Below are 23,880 nucleotides of genomic sequence, written 5' to 3'. Positions count from 1 at the left end.
GACTTTCAGATTAACAGAAACTGAGAGAATTCACAACCACTTAAAGGGAGCACTTTACAGCCTCTCTTCAGCATATCCCAATTGCCAGCATCACTACTCTTGCGCTTCGAGGCCATTATTGAAACAAGGGTTACCTGGACACAAACAATGTGATATCATGATAACGGAGGCAGCTAAGTGACTTGTAGGCAGGGGGTGGGGTGACTATGAACAGAAAAAGGGAACTTTCTGGGAAGAATTCTCCTGCATCTTGATTGTACTGGTGGTTATTAGACTGTATTCACTATCAAAACTCATAGAAGAATATACTAAAATGGGTGCATTTTACTCTATGCAACAAATAGTATCTCAATAAACCTGATCTTAAAAATACTATCACCTAATTTACAATAACCTTATTTGAATAAGCTAAGGTCAAAGTTTCCCAAAGTATAGAAGCACCATTTCCAAAATCACCCTTAACAAGAAGCCTTGATAAAAGATATAAATGATGGTCTCCACACTAAATGACCTGAATCACAGTCCTGAGAGCAGGGCTTAGAATCTTCAGTTTTCAAAAATGCTCTATATGATTCTGATACACACTGAAGTTTAAAAACCTGTTGGCCAAAGTACAGATCACTTTTTGAATTTTATTAAATGTGAACTCAAGTGTTCTGGCTATAGAAAGATAGGCTGGAGGGATAATGAAGTTACATAATAAAGTCTGACGGTAAAATTACAAATGAAATAGATGTGATATATAATATTTATATTAAATACCAGCATCTTCAAATATATTACTTCTAAAAAAACTGTAGTGAAGGAATCTCTCTCTCTTACACAAGAACACAACATAGATAAAATATTTAAATATAAGCACATAAAATCATAAAAATCCAGAAGGAAAATGAGAATTTTTATTTTGTAATAACAGACATGAGGAAGGCTTTCTAATAAACAAAATCTAGAAGCCATAAAGGTTAAAAAAAAGTCCTAAAAGAAACGACTTAAGGTTAACCACAAAAAATAAAGACTAAAGACAATCCATCTTTATACCACATATAACAAAAGAGAAATTTTCTGCAATTAACGAGGAGCTCTTATAATTAGTTAGACCAACAAACCAATTAAATACTAGGGGGCAAAGCAGTTTCTCAGAAAACAAAATAGAAATATCTTGTCTGTGTGTATTACACCAAAACTTCCAGAAAGGAGAATTCAGAGCTGTATTTTGTTTTTTTAATATATAGCAAAAACAACAACAATAAAAACACAACTGTATTCAATTTCCAGACAGACAGTTTTAATAATTAATTTTTGGTCTTAGGAGGACCCATATTCAATCTCCCCGATTCATTCCTTAATGATGGTCTTATTCATTTCCCCCCTGTGTTCCAACCATGTAATTAGCTGCGGTGGCAACATCCTGGAAAAGGATCACTCCTGCAAAGGAGAACGGTGTACGGGAAACTAAGATCTGTGATGGATTTATGTATTACTGAGATTCTCAAAATGAAAAACTCACTATTCCCAAGGAACAGTCCCACTGACGGCCTCCAGTCCTTTCAGCAAACCTTAACATTAGTTCAATATTTCACAATTAAGAAAGCAATACGCTGCAGGGGGAATTTTTCATTTTATTAAATTCCACTCACAACCCCTTCCCCAAAACAAACAATGTGTTGCTTGATTTTGCTTACCTCCTCTCCTGAAAGGTAATACGCTGCGAGCAGGCCTCCAATAAATCGAATATTGACTTCAAACACAGACACTTCTGAATTCTGTGAAAACATATTGAAAATATTCACATATATTTAAAACTTTATAGTTTTCGGAATGTTTTCAATACTTCATATATTTCCTGCAAACATCCTGCGGAAAATGTTCTTCCACTCTTTACATCTTCATTTCTCATCCAACTGACTGAAATCTCCCCTCCCACTCGTTAATGCACCACACTCCTCCCTTACTGTCCCTGCCAAAAACAATGGGCCATTTTCACGTCCCTTACATATTATTGTGAAACGATCAAGATATTTGATACAACTGTACTCGAACAATAGAAAAAGTGAAGAAAAGTCAGTTTAAAAAAAAGATATTTGATACTGTTGACTACTTTCTCTCTTCATGAAAGTGTCTACTTCCTGAATTCTAGAATTAGCACTCTCTACTGGTCCTCTCCCTGTTCTAATCACTACAGCATAACATCCATTTTCACTTCTATCTCTCCTCATGAACCATAAATATTTTTCCTAATATATAATAACCATAAATGTTAAAAGAGACACTAAGAAAATAATGGTAGGATGATGCACTGTTCAATTAATAATGTTGAGAAAATATTTCCTAGGTAAGAAATTGATTTGGCCCTGGCTGGTGTGGCTCAGTGGATTGAGCACCAGCCTGCAAACCTAAAGGTCACTGGTTCAATTCCTACTCAGGGCACATGCCTGGGTTGCAGGCCAGACCCTCAGTTGGGGGGTGTGCAAAAGGCAACTGATTGAATATATATATATATCTTGCGCAATGATGTTGCCCTCCCTCTTTCTCTCCCTCTTTCACTCTCTCTGAAAATAAATGAATAAAATCTTCAAACAAAAAAGAGCCCTGGCTGGTGTGGCTCAGTGGATTGAGTGCCAGACTGTGAAGCAAAGAGTCACTGGTTTGATTCCCAGTCAGGGCACATGCCTGGGTTTCAGGCCAGGTCCCTGGTAAGGGCGCACACGAAGGACAACCACACATTGATGTTTCTCTCCCTCTCTTTCTCTCTCACCTTTCCTCTCAGTAAAAATAAATTAATAAAGTCTTTTAAAAAAATTTAATTTGGATGATGTGACAATATATAAACTTCTTGAGAAAGAAGGTTCTTTATAAGCATAAAATCAACAGCAGTGATAACAAATGATGATAGAAAGACTTGAATTTTCCCAAATGCAAATTACCTGTGAGAAAAAAATTATGAATAAAATTAAAAAGCAAATGGGAAATCTGGTATAAATACAGCAGTGTTAATAACCTTACTACATAGAGTCTGTATGTATTTAGATATAAAATACACAATGCTGAGAAAAATCCTCATACACAGAAAGAAAAGTAGAAGTGGCAAAGAACATGACCAAAGAATTCACTGCACATACACAATTGACCAATATACAGATAACATTTATCATTAAATTTTTAATAAAAATTAAAAGAAAATATATATTACCTTGAAGTCCTTCCAACATTCATGGACAGAACACATCATTTGATAACATGAACAGATTTCTCCAGTACAGAGTTTTCACAACACAATGTAATTTTAATAACATAACTGTCATCACACCACATCCTCAAAAGCAAGGTGCTTTATATTACTCCATATATTCCCAATACACAGCACACGGCAACAGACATTCACAAATACAGAGAGGAATGGAAAGAGGGAGGGGGGCCTCTATCACCTCAATAATCTTCTAGACAGTTTCCCTGATTTCATCCTTACCCTTCTGCTTACATGCTATACAGCATCCTAGAGCTGAGCGAGCCTTGTAAATCTTAACTCAGATTAGGTTACTGCTCTGTGCAGGTCCTTACAATGACTTCTGGCTACACTAGAGTAAACTGACTGATAAGACCAAACATAATCAGATTCCGCAAGGCATCTCTGATGTTATCTCCCACCAATATTCCTTTGACTCAATATTTTATTACCAAATGAGTCTACTTGCAGTTCCAGAATTGCCAAACTCCTGTGCCAATCTTTACACTGAAGATCTTTCTGACAACAATATAAAATAGTAAATTAATCCCTCATCACAAATATCCGTGACACTGCATTACCTCCCTAATTAACAGTTATCATCTGATTACTGTATAATTCATTATTTGTAAAATTCATACCTTCCCTCACTAGAAAGACAGAAGATAAGAGAAGCTCCAGATGGAGAGTAGGGAGAGAATGGGAGAAGGGCATTATTTAAAGGAGTAATGATTGAGAATCTTCTAAGGTTGATGAAAACATGAATTCTCAGCCTATCAGAACACTATGAATCTTTTACAAAATAATAGACACACAGCAATGGAATCACACTACACCAGGGCAAAATATATATATATATATATATATATATATATATATAATTAAAACAGTGGGAAAAACATTGTCTTTAAAAAATTAGATACTTTTCAACAGCCTAACAGAAACTGAAAGACAATGGAAATGTATCTTTAAAAGTTTAAGAGAAAATAATGATAAACCTCTAACTGCATACCCAGCTATAATATCTATTAGGAGAAAACCTTATATGCACGTGGTTTCCTTGGGTCCCCTCTCAGAAATGCCACCATAGCAGGGTCCTTCAATTACATCCCTTGTAAAATAGCAATCCCCAGCACTACTTACTCTTTATTGTTCTCCACAGCACTTATCACCAACCGATGTACGATATATATATATATACATAACTTGGAATCTTTGTTTACTGTGTGAGAACGTTATAAACAGAGCCATTTCAAAATGAACAGAGCCACCATCCTACAGACACTACCTGTCATGCCTCACGCCTCACACCTTTGCAATACACATTTAGACAGAAATAACCTATGAACTGGGAAAAAGCAAAATTATATCCCAAACAGCTGTTTTTAAGCTAACAGAAAAGCAGAAATCCTGAGTACACAGACTGAAAATTAAGAACATTCTTCAGAACTAGCACTACCACGTGTATAGCTAGAGAATAACTGAGCTTACTAGCAAAAACGCTCCTTCCTTCTAATCACGTAATTATTCTCCTTTCCTTTCTCATAAAAACCCCTTGCCTTCCCTCCTAATTGGAATATAACTTAGGTTTCTGCCTAAATCTATGCCCCTAGATAGCAATTCTTTTTGATACCAAATAAATGCTTGTTGCCTCTCACTTTAGCTTTTTATTTTTAGGTTAACAACTGTTTTTCTCCCAAAACTAGAATATAAAGAAAGAGATAAAACTGCTTTTTAAAAGACTTTATTTATTTTTAGAGAGAAGGGGGAGGCAGAGAGAGAGAGGGGCAGAAACATCAATGTAAGAGAGAAACAATGATCAGTTGCTTCTTGCACGCCCCAACCAGGGACCTGGCCAACAACCCAGGCATGTGACCTGACTGGAATCACACTGGTGACCTTTTGGTTCACAGGCTGGCACTCAACCCATGGAGCCACACCAGTCAAGGCAAGACTCTGTTTTGTTCACTACTTTTTTCACAAAATCTAGAACAATGCCTTTTACAAAGGAATCATTCAATAAATATATGTCTCTATTCGTTACTTTATGTGGAACCAACTAGATAAGAATTGCACATAAAACAAGAGGGAGATGAGCTGAGTTAAAGCAATCTAAGATCCTTACGTTCTCAGAAAGAGAACAGAGAGCCTGACTAATCTTAACCTTTGAGGCCCTAGCCAGGAAGTTCGGCTGGAGAGCACTGCCCTGATGTGCTAATAAGGTTGTGGGTTCCACCTCCGGTCAGGGCACATACAAGAAGCAACCAATGAATGTATAAATAAGTGGAAAAACAAATTGATGTTTCTCTCTCTCTTCTGTTCTCTCTCTCTCTCTAAAAATCAATAAATTAAAAAACATCTTTAAACTTTGATAAGAATACATATAAAATTTTAGAGCAACCCCCACTTTCATTAATGAAAGTGAAAAGTATAAAAGTCAAACTAGTACAGGGAAAAATAAACATGAAGTAGTTTAATCCAAAATAAAGACAGAAAATAAATCAAATCAAAAGTATAATATAGGTAGCCAAACAAAGATGGAAGCTCCAACTCCAAATACGACATAATAAATATAATTATTTCAAATTTAACAGTGAAAGGCCTCCAAGACTGGATAAAAGTAACAATCAAAATACTGCTATATGTATATTGTACAGCTAAACGTATGATACACAAGGTTAAAAGTAAAGGGATGGTGAATGACTGACCGTGCTGACTATTAAGCTATCTTTTCTCGGTTCAAATCCGTTACCTGTACCCTACTTTCTTAACACTGGAACTGGAGCTCCGCAAATACAGCTCTCATTTGCCAGCTGGATGTCTTACAGGCTGTGCCAACAGAGGTTTACTGAGATCGTACAAGAACAGATAGAAGAAGGAGAAGGGACTTTCTCTGTCCAATTTACCTCTAGTTGCTGACAGCGTCTTCACCCTGGGAATGGCAGTTGGTTCCAGGTTCCCAGGCACACGCACGCAATCTCCAAAGCGGCTTCACTGTGGCCCTTGGCTATACAGAGCACTAGGATAACCCCTTCTGAGGAGTCAGAGACCCCACCCTAAAAGTGCCCTTCTAAGAACTCCTAGGGAACCAGAAACAGATCCCTAGCTACTAAATTTTAATTATCCCAATCCCTCCACATTGTTCTCAAAGTCCCAGGAGTATAGTTGTTACTGTAGTTAGTACTTCCTGTGATACCACAATGTCCTCTTTCTGCTTTTTCAGTTCCCTATTATGTGGTTCACAATTTCAAACAATAAATCCTCTAATTAAAACAAATGGTATAATACTGGTTCCTGATAGAGCCAATTGATAAAAATGATATACCAGCAAATTATTAGGCATAATAAACCTACCACATTAATAAACAGGAGTATTTGAAACTGCATGGATGGCAATTCTCTCCAAATTAATCTATAAATTGAATGCAATCCTCATCAAAATTTCAACAGTATTCCAGAGCTCAAAATAACAAAGAACTGAGAATTAAGATAATTTCCCAGAGATAAAGATTCAAATATAGATATCAACCTTCTCACAAAATTATTGTAGTTAGGACAGTTTGATAATGATGTAGGGATAAAGAAAAAAGCCAACAGAGAATAACAGATTGATATGACTAATGTGGCATATATAAATACTGGGGAAATAAATGGTACTAAGATCAAATATGTAGGGCCTATCTTGCCCTACATAAAAAATCAAATCCACATAAATTAAAGACCTAAATGCAAAAGGAAATAGATCTTCATGACCCTGGAGTAGGGCTTTCTTAAACAAGATAGAAAAAGTACAACCTAATAAAGTACAGACAAACAGGGGGAAAAAAGTCTACATTTCTCAGCCTCTCTTTACAGTAAGGTTGGGCCACATAAGTAAGAGCTACTCAACAGCACACAACTAAAAGTAGGTGATCACCTCTCCAGATGTGTTCTTTACTTAAAGAACAATCGCACAGATTTCTCTATCCCTTCCTCTCTTCTGCAACTGGAAGGCTTACCCCCCACCTTTTTGGAGGAATCGCCTTGACCCAGGAGTCTGGAGTGGTACACTGAAGTTGACAGAGCAGCAAGACCTAGGCCCTTGGTGATCAAGGAGCTACCCAAATCAGCCCCAAACAGTTTATCTCTGTGCTTAATTTGAATGAAAGTGAAACAGACATCTATCTTGTTTAAGCTCTTTTATATTGGGTTTTCTGCCACTCACAGTCAAACCTAAACCTATCTAATAATAAAAATTGTTCTAATTGAGGTATATCCAAAATGCTTGAACAATATAAAAGAAAGCAATCAGTTTTACCTAGTTAGCATCAGGAAAACCATCACAGAAGAATTAATTCTGGATTTAAAGAACTGAAACAATGCAGAATCTGCCAGAGAGAAACACACACAGGAAAGGCAAGAGCTCTGACTGCAGTCGGGGGATCAGCAAGCACAAGTATCATGAGAGGTGGTAACGAAGACGTGAAACAGTCCACACAGCTTTAGGTGAAGACTGGTAATAATGAAAATAATTGCTACCATTCAATGAACACTTTATATGTACCAGATTATCTCAAATAATCCTCACAGTTTTGCACTAAGATAGTAAAATTTTATGATGGGTTTAGAAAGAATGAGAAACTTTCCAAAGTCACACAGCTAGAGTGTAGCTGTGCTGGGCCGAAAACCTAAGCAGTAGCACTTAACACCTGTGCCGAAATACTAAGACAGGCCTAGGGCTAATCAGGAAAGTTCATCAAAACTTTACTGAATAATTAAATCTTTAAAAATAATAACAAAATATTTATTGCTCACAGCTATGCTTTCCTCATGTTTCTAGCCCACGGTGTTCTCCCTCTAACTACTGCCCTAACACACTGCCTCAAATAAGGGCAAGAAAAGTAGAAGGAAGATGGTGAGAGTACGTACTTTGTGCAAAAATTAAATAACTGATAATCCCAAAAGAAAAGGGGGGGACTTAGAATATCCTTAAACTGCTGCATAATGCTCACAATTCTTACGGTTGGACACTGTGTCCTTTCATGGTCAATCAGAGAAATTATCAACTGTATACTCACCACACTGAAATCAAGGTTATCTTCAATCCACTTTTGCCCGTCTCGGAATTCATCATGGAGTCCCATGATGTAAAGGGTATCCAAAGCATCTACTATGGTAGCACCCATCTGTGAACTTCCTGTATTTGGAGAGAAAAAACTCATTAAAATGCTACCCTTCACATAAGATCTATTATAATATTTTACATATACAAGGCAAATCATAATAGGAATATAAGGAGCAAAAAGAATATCCAACATGGTTCACTTTTCCATAAAAAGAGATAATATACACTGTTTAATATATTTTCTTAAAGATGGCACATTGACAACTAATAGGATAAAGCAAAAATATAATTATAATTGTCCTTTTCTTCCTGGTCATAATGTAAGATCTATCTACTTAACTAAATGAGATTTTTTAGAAAGAGGAGAATTCAAGAAATGGGGAGGGTAGTTCAAGATGATAAGCTAAGACATAAGACAAGGATGTTCTTCTGGTACATATTTGTAGAAAAGGCAAAATACATACTTAAAAATAGCAACACAGTATGACACGGCTAGATTAACCACAGAACAGAAATAATCCTGAGCAATCAAAAAGCAGGTTGATCATAGTGAAAAAGGAAACCATAAAATAAAATGTGAGTAGTGGAAATCAAAATGATTAGATCTACCCATCTTCAAGAAAGAGATAATCCTGATCTTTAAAAAAGTGTTTCCACAAGGGAGGACCTAATTCAGAAAGCTAGCTGCCTCACCAGTGTGGCTGAGTTGGTTAGAGCACCTTTCTGCAGACAGAAAGGTCACAGGTTTGATTCCCAGTTAGGGCACATAGCCAGGTTGCAGGTTCGATCCCTGGCTGGGGGAATAAGAGACAATCAATTGATGTTTCTCTCTCACATCCATATTTCTCTTTCTCCCGCTTCCTCTCTCTCTAAAAGCAGTGGGGGGAGAGTGCCCTCAGGTGAGTATCAAAAAAAAAAAAAAAGCTAACGAATNCTCCCGCTTCCTCTCTCTCTAAAAGCAGTGGGGGGAGAGTGCCCTCAGGTGAGTATAAAAAAAAAAAAAAAAGCTAACGAATACCAAAGCTAGATACTGCAATACATGACAAGAAAATAGGCCTATTTCACTAATGAATGTAAGTGTACAACTTCTAAATAAAATATTAGCAAACAAACCTAGTAGCATAGTAAAAAGATAAATATGGGGAGCAGATGAGTCCTTCCCAACCTCGGGAATGGAATTATTATTTCTATCTTCTGAAAATGAAAATCAGTCACACAGCTTACTATCTACATTAAAATAACTTTATTATCACACTATCTTCATCAAGAGTTTACTGCTCCAGGAGTCTCTTGCTCAGAATAATAGAAGCTGCAAAATAATTTTACTGTTCATTCAGGAAGCTTCCTGAAAGACTCATGAACGCATCAAAAGAAAGCATCAAACAATGGCTTACATCCCAAAACTCTGAACTCGGCCTCTAAATACTCTGTTTATGAAGACTAAGTTATCGTGTCACGATCCTTAACTGATTATAAGCAAGCATCCTCTGATTGAAAAGCCCATCTTAAACCAATTTTTTAAAAGATTTTATTTATTTATCTTTAGAGGGGAAGGGAAGGAGCGAGGGAGAGAAATATCAATGTATGGTTGCCTCTGGTGTGTCCCCTGCCGGGAACTGGCCTGCAACCCAGGCATGTGCCCTGACTAGGAATCGTGTGGTTTGCAGGCGCTCAATCCACTGAGCTACACCAGCCAGGGCCAATTTTAAATCTCAATAAATACCTCAACCTTGTCCTTCCCCATCTGACAGGTCACCGCTCTGCTGAGGTAGTGATCTACCTTCCCAAAGTAAGCATTAAGCAAATGCAAATGCAAACACGGTTTCGTCCTATCGACAAGTTATCTTGGTGATATTTTAGGAGTCAGCATTTGACAGCACTAAAGTTATTATTCTTTCCTTTGTCCTTCCATTCTTTTCCCTACCAGGTAAATAGTATTTTCTCATTTGAAGCTATACAAGTGTGATAGAATAAAAACATTTTATAAATTAAAGTATATCTGAATATCTCAAACATGTAATAGGCTTACATTGGAAAAATTACTAATGTTTGATCTAGTAAAACAAATAAAGCTATACAAATTTGTTCTTATAATAGTTGTCTTTCAGTTACATCACATTTCCTTGTCCGTGTGCTCCTAACAATGTCTTCAGCTTATCAAGAAATGTATCTTCCCACTAACAAGATGAACACTCTACCACACTCCGCTATATTCCTTGGTCTTCTCCCAACTCAGCTCTCTTCATCTTGATATTAACTAGAATGTCTGTTCCAGGTTATTACAGACATGCTCTCCTTCTACTTTCCTTGTCCTCAGCTTTTATTCAGACAACAAAAACTTTATCAAGCCATTTAATCACCCTATCTCTTGCATAATCACCTAAATATATATTTTTCTATTTTAGTATTTTGTCCAAAATATTTATGCTTATATAAATCCTTAAGAGTACCATCTTTTGTTCTTATTGCAAAGCTTATTGGTAGTTATAGGTTTATGCCATCAGCTAAAAGACCAAGGCAGACACAGACAAAGCTGACATACTGGCTACCACTAGGACTGTTCCAACTAGACACCCCAAGATTTCAAGTGGAAAAATTAAAAGGGCTTAAACCACCCTTGGGTCAAAGAAGAAATAAAACATGACACTGCAGAATACATAAGAAATTAATAAAATTTGTTGTGAGAACACAGAAATAAATTAGAGCAATTCTAAGAGAAACACTCATAATTTGAAAATTTTATACTACCTAACAAGAACAAATGAAAATAACTGAATTCACAACATTCTACTAAGAAAGAAAGAAAAAGAATGATAAACTTGAACAACAAAGCAGATGAATCGGAAAGATAAAGGCAGAAATTAATGAATTAGAAATGAAGAAAACTGTCCAAATAATAAATTCAAGATTAGTTCTATGAAAAGACCTATACAATGAAATCTACCACTAACCATTTTTTTAAAAGTAGTCACAGGAATACAAAAAACACAAGATAAGAAATGATAGTACATCATCAACATACAGATACAGAGGAAATTATGAAAACTATAAAAAGCCAACTATAGTCATATTGGCCCAATAAATTTTTTAAAAATGAGTGGAACTGATGACTTTCTAACATATGGATATATATAATATTTTGACTTATGAAAGAAAAAACAGAAGTTCCTAACGAATAGACCAAGAAAAAGAAAAAATTCAGTTCTCAAAGGGCTACCACTCTAAGTTTCATAACATAAATTCTACTCTAATTTGAAGTATGATAACTCCTACAAAAACTTTTATAGAACACAAAGAACTAAACACTTAATTTATGAGTTCTGCATATTACTGATGCAACACTCTAACATAGTTAGAAAAATTAAACTACTACCGATCTGCAGAGTACACCACCTCATACTTCCGGCAGCTTACGTATAAGCTCTAGTTGCTCTAGCATCCTTGTCAACATTTGATATTGTCTTTTAATTTTAGTAATTTTGATGGGTGCGTAGGATGTTGAACTGTAGCTTAAATTTTAATTTCCCTGATGACTAATTTGCTTTACTGACTATATGAATTATTTACATATTCTGAATACATCTATGTATATATATATCACATACATCTCCAAGTTTTATGGCTTGCTTTTTCATTTTGTCTTTTTTTAAAGATTTTATTTATTTTTAGAGAGAGGGGAAAGGAAGGAGGAAGAGAGGGAGAGAAACATCAAATCATTCAGTTTCCTCTCGCACTTCCCAACCAGGGACCTGGCCTGCAACCCAGGCATGTGTCCTGACTGGGGATAGAACTGGCAGTCTCTCAGCTCATGGGCCGGTGCTCAACCCACTGAGCCACACCAGCCAGGCCCATTTTCTTTGCCTTTTAGAAAGCAGAAATGTTTAATTTTCATAAAGTCTAATTTATCAATTTTTTCTTTTATGGTTTATGCTTTTGTAGTCTAAAAACTCTTTGCTTACCTCAAAGTCACAAAGATTTTCTCAAACACTTTCCATTGATACTTCTGTACTTTTAGCTTTTATATTTAGATCTATGACCTATGTAAAGTTCGTTTTTGAAGCATTTTTTAAAGATTTTATTTATACTTAGAGAGAGGGGAAGGGAAGGAGAAAGAAACATCGATGTGTAAGAGATACATTGACTGGTTGCCTCTCACATACCCCCAACTGGGAACCTGGTCCACAACCCAGGCATATACCCTGACTGGGAATCGAATGGTAACTTTTTGGTTTGCAGGCCGGCACTCAATCCAATGAGCCACACCAGCCAGGGCTCAATTTTTGTGCACAATGTTGAAGAGTCAAGGTTCATTATTTTTTCTATACGATTGTGTAGTGAATCCAGCACAATCTACTGGAAAGACTAGCCTTTACCCACTGAATTACCTCACCTCGATTGCTGAAAATCAATTAACCATGCATGCGCAGTACTATTTCTATTCACTTCCGCTGACCTCTATGTCTGTCCTTACGCTAAAATCATACTGTCCTTGTTACTGCAGCTTTACACTAAACCTTAAAATCAGGTCATGTAAATCCTTCAACTTTGTTTTTTTATAAAATGTGCCATTTCACATGCTTTCTTTTGGAGTCAGTCTGTCATTTATACATTAAAATCATTTTTATTGTGTCTGAATTTTCAGAGAACTAACATTACAATATTGAGTACAGTAGCTCCCCCTTATCCACAGGGGATACAGTCCAAGACCCCCAGTGGATGCCCAAAACTGCGGATAGTATTGAACCGGATATATACAGTACTATGTTTTTCCCTATACATACATAACTATAATAAAGTTTAATTTATACGTTAGGCAGCATAAGAGATTAACAATAGTAAATAATAATGAAACAGAACAACTATAATATGCTGTAATAAAAGTTATGTGAATGGCTTTGGGGTCACTATTAAGTAAAATAAGGGTCACTCGAATACAAGCACTGCGACAGTCGGTCTAATAACCAAAATGGCTAGTAAATGACTAATGGGCAGGCAGCATGCACAGACTCCAGTCACTGCTGGAAAAATTAGTATCAGTGCCAACCTATGTCCAGCAACGTTTCCCTCTCCCCACTCACAGGCTTCAGGGGTGAGCACTAAACAAATATGGGCAAAACCAAACAAATCTGTCCCATCCCTCTGGGTATGACATTTGGTTCAAGGATGGGCGCGAAACTCAAATAGCAACAGCAAGAAACAGTGAGTCTTTCGATGAAGTTTCTAAAAATGCCAAGGGCTCTTTTCTCTGGAGTGTTCTCTTTCCTACAGCTGCAGTAGCATGAAAATAGGAAGCTTCGAGCTACTGCAACTATCCTGCTAAGAAGCCAGCCTAAACATGTCAACATACAAAGGAAAAAGAACAGAGAGAAAAGAAAGAAAAAAGAGCTTAGCTGTAATCCGATCTACTCAAGGACTTCATTAAATGGAGTAAGTTGTTTTCCATATAATCTGTAACAGAGCAAGCAAAGGTTCAGTACTCGCCTGTATGTTCCTACAGTCATAGAGGCTAGACTTCTAATGTTCCTTCCGACTCCATGACTCCAATTTTGTAAAGGCATACTGAATACGGAATGTCAAATGAGATACTCAGAACTACCACCCCTCTCTCAGATTTCTATATAAACAAAGATAAAAGATTTAAAAACTCCCAAATCATACTCACTAGCAAGAATATGAGATGAAAAGGAACAGAGTACATAGGAAATTAAGTCTTAAGTTTCATTTATTAATCCTTTAATAAATTAATTGCAGATCTAAAAATAATTGTATACAACTTAAAAATAATAATAAAAGATACAAGCACCTAATATTGACTACTAAAAATGCTTCAGACTGCCTTTTCGCTTTTTCTACCATTTCACTATAATTTTCTTTTCACTATGGAGTTTTCCTGTGTCCTGACAGTAACTTTTTCTATCTTGACGGATTCCTGAAACAGTATGCAGTAGTGGTTATAGGTGTGGATCTTGGCACTAGAATGTGTGGATTCAAATCCTGCTCTGTTATTTCCTAACTGTGTGACCTTGAGAAAGTTAGCTGACCCTACCTGTGTGTTGGCTTTCTCATCTGTGAAATGGGGACAATAATAGTACCTGCCTCATAAAATTGCTATTAGCACTAATTAAGTTCAGCTCACAATAAATCTCTGAAATAAGTCCTTGGACTATATATAGTATGTTTATTAGGCTACTGTAACAAATACCATAGACCAGGAGTGGAAATTTATCTCCTCACAGTTCTGGAGACTAGAAGACTAAGAGCAAAGCTCCAGGTTCCAGTGAAGGCCTTCTTCTCGGCTTGTAGCCATCACCTTCTCACTATGTCCTCTCGTGGCCCAGAGAGAGAGCTCTGATGTCTCTTCTCTTTCATTTAAGAGGCCCCGCACTTACTGTCTCATTTAACCTTACTTACTTCCTAAAGGCTCTCTCTTCAAAGTCACATTGGGGGTCAGAGCTTCAGCATGTGAATTTGTGAAAGACAATACAGTCTATGACAGTATGAATTACAAAAACACTGTTGATGTTTTACTATTAATGTGCATGTAATTACTGCTCTGAAGCAAAAACAGTCTTAGTCACAGACCAAATTACACAATCTCAACCAAGTAACTGACTTGATGTCAGATTCGTAAAAGAAGGTACAACTTTTTATTGGAATATATACTTAATTACTCTTCACGTACATAACCATCCCTCTGAAATGAAGGACCACTGGGAACACTGTGCTTCTACACCCAGCTAACCCAGAATGAAAGGACTTATTTTGCAAAGTCTCTCTTTCAAACTCTAACTTTCTTAACTTTTATGATCTCACGAATAACTCTTCGTGGACCCAGTAAATCAACTGAAGTGCTCCTAATGACCAACTAGCAAGAACCCACCTGACAATAATCTGAACCTGCCAGACCCCACTCATCGTTCACCAACCAAAAAGTGATCTGCAAAGCTTACAGTTGAAGAAGTCTGACAAGACTACCAAAACTTGAAACTGCCCTTCATTTTTTAATTCCATTATTTTTAAAAGAAAAAACATTAGAGAAAACTTCTCCATTAGGATCTTGACAAAATTACATTCAGTTCAGAAACATCCCTTTTGCTCACTAAAAGATTTGTATTGAACTCTAAAGAATGGACTTTTTAAGTTACATGAAAGCTCATTTATCTTCTGAATTTAAATTCAGCAAATACTCTTTCCTTACACAGTTATTACAATAATTAAATGAAATAATGTACATTATTTATCTATTACCTTGCCTAGGACGGGATAGATGTTAATACATTAAATGTCCTGAGAAATAAGTTAAAAAAAAAAAAACAAGTAGAAACCTTGGTCAGGTAGCTTTAGTTGGTTGGAGTGTCATCCCAATATTCCAAGGTTGTGGGTTTGATCCCCGGTCAGGCAACCAATGAATGCATAAATACATGGAACAACAAATCGACGCCTCCCTCTCTCTCTCCTCTCTCTACCTCTCCACTGTCTCCTCACCCCCTTCCTCTCTCTCTAAAATCAATAAATTTTTAAAAAGTAGAAAATTAATATCCAACTCTTATATTCAGTACACTTTTATACTCCAATCCTTTGCAAGGGCTCACTGTTTATCACTGAGTTTAATATAAAGAGATATTTACTTGGAGAGAGGATCTAATTTTAATTAACCATTAAATATAATGGATTTTACTGTCCTAATGTCTGACACCGTAGTATTCACAAAACAATGGAACTTTTCCATCTATGATCTCTGCTGAAGAAATACATTTTATTTCAGTGTGATCTCTGCTAAATTAAATGTCACATAATGAGATCTCTGGCATCTCATTATAATTTAAATTTTTAAATAATACTTTAAATTAAAAATTCTTCCAGCCCAACATCTTTCAAACCCAGAAAAAGTTATTTTTTCAGTAATTTTCTTTTTTATAGAAAACCCAAGCAAAAACAAATTAAAAGAGAAACACAGCATTTAAAAAATTCTTCCACAGTTTTCCTAAAGAAAAATGCTGCTACTTGAATTACTGTGCTGGTAAGTTGCAATTAGGAGACACAATTATGTTACATATGACTAGTTTGTGTGTCTTGTTATCACATAATATTTACCTCTATTAATATTTAAAAGACAACCATTGCAACCAGAAGGATTTAAAATAGTAGAAAGAAGTGAAGACTATAAAAACAACTTACTAATTCTCAAAACTTATCAGTGAGTTGAGGAAAAGATGTTAGTTAAGTAAGTTACCTATTTTAAACAGAACTTTATGTGGACTGAACTCCAAAGGTAGAAACTCAGAGAGAACTCAAGTAGAACACAGCCCTTCCCCAGACCTCCATCCACATTCCATTGCTAGTTTTTCCTTTGTGACTGTGAAATGTATACCACAGCCCACTCATCTACCCAGTAATCACCTTGGGCAAGTCAGCTTTTTATACACAGGCATACTTGGTTCTACTGCGCTTCGCGTCACTGTGCTCACAGATACCGTGCTCTTCTCAAGTGGAAGGCTGGTGGCCACCTTACTCCGAGCAAGTCTCAGTGCCGATTTTCCCAACAGCACTTGCTTACTTCATGTGTCTGTGTCACATTCTGGTAATTCTTACAATATTTTTAAGTTTTTCATTATTGTGATAGTGATCTGTGATTAGTGATCTCAGATGTTACTATTGTAATTTGAGGGGGGTGAAAAAATTTCATAGGATGAAAAAATTAATATTGTGTATATTTTGACTGTTCCATCAACCAGTTGTTCCCCCGTCTCTCTCCCTCTCCTTGGGCCTCCCTATTCCTTGAGATGCAACAAATTAAAATGAGGCTAATTAATAACCCTGTAACAGCCTTTAACTATTCAAGTGACAAGTCACATGTCTCACTCTAAATCAAAAGCTAAAAATGATAAAGCTTGGTGAGGAAGGCATGTCAAAAGCCAAGGCAGGCCGAAAGCTAGGCCTCCTGCACCAGTCAGCCAAGGTATGAATGCAAAGAAAGAGTTCCTGAAAGAAATTCAAAGTGCTTACTCCCAATACAGAGAAAGCTTTAGTGGTCTAGATAGGAGACCAAACCAGCCGCAACATTCCCTTCAGCCAAAGCCTAATCCTGAGCAAGACCCTAACTCTCTTCAATTCTGTGAAGACTGAGGGGTGAGGAAGCTGAACAAGAAAAGTTTGAAGCTAACAAAGGTTGGTTCATGAGGTTTAAGGAAAGAAACCATATCCATAAAATAAAAATGCCAGGGACACAGCAACAGCTGATGAAGAGGCTGCAGTGAGTTATCCTCCAGAACATCTAGCTAAGATAATTAATGAAGATGGCTACACTAAACAACAGATTTTCTATGTACACAGAACAGCCTTATATTGGAAAATGCCATCTAGGACTTTCACAGCTAGAGAGAAGTCAGCCCTGACTCCAAAGCTTCAAAGGACAGGCTGACTCTCTTACAAGGGGCTAATGTAGCTGGTGACTTTAAGTTGAAGCCAATGCTCACTTCTCATTCTGAAAATCCCAGGGCCCTTAAAAATTGTGCTAACTCTCCTCTGCCTGTACCCTGTAAGTGGAAAAACAAAGCCTGAAGACAGCGCATGTGCTGACAGCATGGTTTGCTGAACATTTTAATATTTGAGACCTACTACTCAGGTAAAAAGATTCCCTTCAAAATATGCTCACTGAATATGCACCTGATCACCCAAGAACTTTAATGGAAATGTACTAGGAGATTAATGTTTTCGTGCCTGCTAATACAACATCAAACCTGCAGGAGTAATTTAGACTTCCAATTCTTATTATTTAAGAAATACACTTCATAAAGCTATAGCTGCCACAGATAATGAATCCTCTGATGGATCTGGACAAAGTAAATTAAAAACTTCTGAAAAGGATTCAGCATTCCAGATGCCTTCAAGAACATTGGTGATTCACAGGAAGTGGTCAACATGTCAACAGTAACAGGAATTTAGAAGTTGACTCCAACCCTCACAGAGGGCTTTAAGGTGCTCAGATTTTGGTGGAGGAAACAACTACAGATGCGTCGGAAGTAGCAAGAGAACCAGGGTTAGAGGTAGAGCCTGAAGATGTGACTGAATGGCTGCAATCTCATGATAGACATTGAAGAGGTAAGAAGTTGCTTCTTTCTAAAAGAGCAAAAAAAGTGGTTTCCTGAGATGGAATCTATTCCTGATGAATATGCTGTGAAGACTGTTGAAATGACAACAATGATTTCAGAATATTACATAAACTTAAGTTAAGAAAGCAGCATCAGGGTTTGAAGGACCAACCCTAATTCTGAAAGAAGTTGCCCTGTGGGTAAATTCTATCAGACAGCATTGTACTCTACAGAAAAATCACTGGTCAACAACTGATGAAGCAAACTTCACTGTTGTCTCAGTTTAAGAAACTGCCACAGGCACCCCAGCCTCAGCAACCCCCACCCTGATGAGTCTGCGGCCATCAACATGGAGGCCAGACCCCCCACCAGAAAAATGCTTAGGGCTCGCTGAAGGCTCAGATGATGATTAGCAATTTTAGCAACAAAGCATTTTTTAATTAAGGTAGTATATCATTTTTCAGACATGCTATTGCACACTTAAAAGACTATAGTATAGTGTACACTTTTACATGCACTAGGAAACCAAAAAGTTCATGTGTCTTGCCTTATTGCAGTATTTACTTTATTGTAATGGTCGGTCTGGAGCCAAACCTGCAGTATCTCCAAATTATGCATGTGCACAGCACAACTGAAATTTTCTTTCCTTCCCTCCAGAGCTCTATAATGTGTGAGTATCAGAACTGGTACTGTGTTGAAGAAAAATAATTACAAATAGGTAACTAATTTCTCAGTATTAAAAAAAATCCAGCCCTGGCCAGGTGGCTCAGTTTGTTGGAGCGTCATACACCAAAAGGTTGTGGGGGCGATTCAGGTGCATACCTAGGCTGCAGGTTTGATCTCCAGTGGGAGTGTGTGTGGGAGGCAACCAATGATGTCTAGTCTGTCAGTCCGTCTGTCTGTCTGTCTCTCCCTTCCTCTCTGTAGCATCAATAAACACATCCTTGGATGAGAATTTTTTAAAAACACAGAAAAAGGTTCAAAATAGTCAGATAAATGACTAAAAGCACCTGTATGTAAACTAAAACTCTACCACCTATCCATGTATTCCAAAGCAACCATAACCAATCTTGACTGAAATTTGAGAAAAAATACATGTTGCTTCAAATAATAATCCCATTCCATAGAAATACTCAGGTTTTAGAAAGTATTTAAAAATTAGATCGTGTTTTTAAAATGGATGCAGAAAATGGAAGCAGAATTAGAAAAAGTAAACTTACCAAATATATTAGTGGAGTGGCCTTTCTTCGCAATTGGTCTGAGTTCATTATGCCCCCATCCATACATTCTATAATTATCCCAGGCATGTTTCATCATCTGAGAAAAGAGAAATTATAATCCATCCAGTTACATTACTCACACTGTGATCTCTGTATCTCGTGTAATTTAGAGATTCTATTACTAAACCCTCACACACTCTCCTATTTTTCCTACATTAATATATTATACTACTAACATCTGTACCAGTGTGAAACACAGATGTTTATTCTCAGGGTCTACACGAATTGAGTGTAACAGACAAGTCCTTTCTCTTAAGGAGGAAGGCGTCTGTTTGGCATGCTTTTCTTTTAGGAACTGCCAACCTTTTGGGTAACTGCTCCCCTTCCCCCACTGTGATTATGACAGAACTGTCAACCAAGACGTCCTAACTACACAACCAAATAACACAGCCTGGCTAGAGAACCTCTTAACCTCAGACCAACAATCAGCAAACTCCTTCTTTAACTATTTTAGGCTTTGCAGTCAATACAGGTTCTATACCAAATACTTAATTCTACTACAAAAGCAGCCCTAGACAATATATAAGCAAGTGGGCAGGCCTGTTCCAATTAAACTTTAGTTTTAAAAAATAAAGGCAGAGCCCTCGCCAGATGGCTCAGTTGGTTGGAGTGTCATCCCGTACACCAAAACGTTGCGGATTTGATCCCTAGTCGGGGCACATAAGGGAGTTAACTAATCAATGTTTCTCTCACATCAATGTTTGTTTGCTTCTTTCTTTCTTTCCTTTCCTTTTCCTTCCCTTTCCATTTGCATTTCCTTTCCCTTTTCCTTCCTTCTTCCTCTCCTTTCTTCCTTCTTCTCTTCCCCTTCCTCTTTTTCTCTCTCTTCCCCTCTTCCTCTCTCTCCAAAAAGTCAATAAACATGTCCTCAGATGAAGATTTAAAAAAGTAATATATTTTTTTACAAGTCAGAATTTGGCCCACAGGTTGCAGCTTGCCGACCTCTGACCTGGACAAAGTGACTGTATACATGTGATTCACATAGGGACAATCAAGTCCTTTTACTCGTATTAGTAATAGACAGTAGGAGACAGAGGGACTCTCTCATTTTGCAACCTCAAGGCCTAAGTAATATATAATCTTGGAATTGATGGGGGCTAACTCTCTCCCAATTTGAAGAAACTAAATAACAAAAGAAAGGGAAAGAAACAGATACATATTACTGACAATACCATCTATAGACTTGGATTCAGCCAAGCTTCAAGCCCTCAGAGCCATTACACTAATAAACACTTTTATATCAATCGGTTTGTACTGAGTTTCTTATAACCCAAGGAGTCTAAACAACACAATAGCAAAGTATTTAATTATATATCAGTTTAATTATTTAATAGTAGACTGTAGTATAGCAAAAATCTATTCATTTTATAGTACACATTAAACACTTTCCAATTGGTTTTTTTTTTTTTTTGCAACCAGACTTACTCAGATACCAAAACCAGGCAGACACATTACAAGGAAACTAAAAACCAATAAAAATACAAATGCAAAACTGCTGAACAAAAATTAGCAATAAATAAGAAGGACACAAGGACCAAATGCAGTTTAACACAGGAATTTAAGACTAACATTCAAAAAACCAATCAATATAATTCATCATGTTAACAGAATACAAGAAAAAACATCATCCAATAATCTTTATAGATGTAGACAAAGCATCTGACAAAAACTGAACACCCACTCATGATAAAAACTGCCAGTGAACTAAAAATTAACATCCTTAACTTAACGAAGAGTCTCTTCAAAACCTACTTCTAACTACACATTTAACAGTGTAAAGAGTAAATGCTTAACTCCTACAATTAACACCAAATTAAATATGTCCACTCTAGTCACTCCTTTTCAACAGTGCACTAGAAGTGCTAGAGAGTGCAATAAGAGAAGAAAAAGAACTAAAGACATAAAAATTAAAAAGGAAAAAGGTAAAAATTTCTAATCACAGAGAACATGATTCTGTACAAGAAAAATTCTAAGCAATCTAAAAAAAAGTCACTAGAACTACGTAATAAGTGACTTTAGTAAAATAACAGGATATAAGTTTAACGAACTAAAATCAAATATATTTCCATATCTAGTAATAAACAGAAATGGAAATTTTAAAATAATTCATTTATAATAGCATCAAGAAAGATGACATACATAGGAAAAATATAACAAAATATGTGTAAGGACTATATACTGGGAACTACAAACACCACTGAGAGAAATTAAAGGAAACCTAAAAAAGTGGAAGGATGTAACATGCTCATGGAATGGAAGGCTACTGTTAGAGTAATTTTTCCAAATTCATGTATAGATTCAGTAAAATCTCGGTCAAAATCCACCAACTGTTTATTTTTGTAAAAAAGTTAATTCTAGAAAGGCGGAGGACCCAGAAGAGCCAAAACAATTTACACAAAAAACAAAACTGGAGGACTCACCTAATTAAAAAACTGTAAGTTAAAGTAATCAACACAGTGTCATACTGGCATTAGGGATAATTATGGAGATTAACGGAATAGATATAAGTCCAGAAAGAGACTCAACACCTACTGATTTTGTCAACTGATTCTGTACAAAACTGCCAAGATAATTCAATCAGGAAGAGAGAATCCTTTCAACAAACGAACAGTTAGAAAGCCCTATGTAAAAAAATAAAGCAAGACCTTCAACTTCTCACAATTAAAAAAAACTGACTCACAATAGACTACAGACTAAAATGTCAAAACTAAAACTAAAACATGTACCCAAAGACTTGAACACAAATGTTCATGGCAACTTTATTCCTAACAGCCAAAAACTGGAACAAATGTTCAACAGGCAAATGAATAGACCCAATCCCGGTAGAGCCATAAAATAGAATACTACTAAGAAAAAGTTAACTTTATGTGCAACCACACAGATAAATCTCAAAAACATTATGCTGAGCAAAAGCCTAGCAACAGCCCTGGCTGGTGTAGCTCAGTGGATTGAGCGCAGGCCTGCGAACCACACGATCGCAGTTTGATTCCCAGTCAGGACACATGCCCGGGCTGCAGGCCAGTTCCCGGTTTCTGGCAGGGGACGCATGAGAGGCAACCATACGTTGGTATTTCTCTCTCTCTCTCTCTCCTTCCCTTCCCCTCTAAGATAAATAAATTTTTAAAAAATCTTTAAAAAAAAGCCTAGCAACAAAATGTCACACACTTTATTTCTCTATTACATTTGACTTAAACTCTGGAAAAGACAAATCTAATCTATAAAGACTAAAAGCAGATTTGTGGTTGCCTAGGACCAAGGAACCAGGGGGACTGACCAGAGAGGGGGCACAAGAAAACCATTTTGAGATTACAGACATAGCCACAGCTTGACTGTAACTGCTGTCACACAGATGTCAAAACCCATCAAGCAGTACTCTTAAAACAGGTACATTTTGTTGTATGTATATTGTTTCAATAAAATTAAAAATTTTTTTAAATCTAATAACCTATCATATCTTTCCCACTTGTAATTTCCACTCTCCTGAGACAATACTTAAACTTTCACCTATTTTTTCTATTTACCACTATATTTCTAAATACAGGTTATAATGCAATTTCCTGTTTTTATGTTTTAGACACTTACTATGTTCTCCTATAGCTGAGATAACTGAGCTCCCTAACACCTCTGTCCTCTCACCTCTACACACACTTCCCCACGCATATGTGTCTCCCTGACCCACATACTCCCAATGTCTTTAACATGCTTTTCTTATAATCATTACATTACTTTGTTCAACCTTTGTTTTCCCTGCTATTAGCTACTGGTCTGAGGGTTTAGTGGGGTTTTCTGTTTGTTTCCTTAGTTTGTAACATAACAGTTATGAATTTACTTCCAAATCAGACAAACTATCAGTGCTATTTTATTCTGTAACATATCCTTCCTGAAGCTCTCTATCCTACTCTACTCCGGACTTGTGTTCTCACCACACAAAGCACAGCCATTGACTGCTGATTCCCTTAGTCGCAATCCTAGGAATGCCCGTCTTTATTCTCAATCCACTGAGCTACACCAGCCAGGGCCCGTCTTTATTCTCTATAGTGACAGATACCCTGTTTCCAAAATCCTTTCTCTTCTTATTTTTAATAAGAAGATATTTAGTCTCTTCAGCACAGACTAAAATATGTGCTGAAGCATATTTTACAGTAGCAATCTGAGAAAATGTCTAAAAATATCTTTACCATC

At 36.7% G+C, this 23,880-nt stretch overlaps 1 protein-coding gene across 3 annotated transcripts in view; it reads right to left on the bottom strand.

The window, feature by feature from the left end:
* Positions 1–23,880, bottom strand: part of MAN1A2 (mannosidase alpha class 1A member 2) — a 128,919-nt gene that overhangs the window by 78,609 nt on the left and 26,430 nt on the right. For all 3 annotated transcript variants that reach the window (XM_037038927.1, XM_037038928.1, XM_037038929.1), the window contains exons 3-5: positions 19,639–19,735; positions 8,281–8,399; positions 1,683–1,763 (exon numbers count right to left, since the gene is read on the bottom strand). In XM_037038927.1, coding sequence (XP_036894822.1) covers positions 1,683–1,763; positions 8,281–8,399; positions 19,639–19,735 — 297 coding nt within the window. The remainder of the gene's footprint in view (positions 1–1,682; positions 1,764–8,280; positions 8,400–19,638; positions 19,736–23,880) is intronic.

The sequence above is a fragment of the Sturnira hondurensis genome, unplaced genomic scaffold (assembly GCF_014824575.4).
Source record: "Sturnira hondurensis isolate 20B ecotype Veracruz unplaced genomic scaffold, ASM1482457v3 Scaffold0024822, whole genome shotgun sequence".
In the NCBI taxonomy this organism is placed as follows: Eukaryota; Metazoa; Chordata; class Mammalia; order Chiroptera; family Phyllostomidae; genus Sturnira; species Sturnira hondurensis.
The sequence above is the reverse complement of the archived record's forward strand: the minus strand, read 5'-3'. Positions and strand labels throughout refer to the sequence as shown.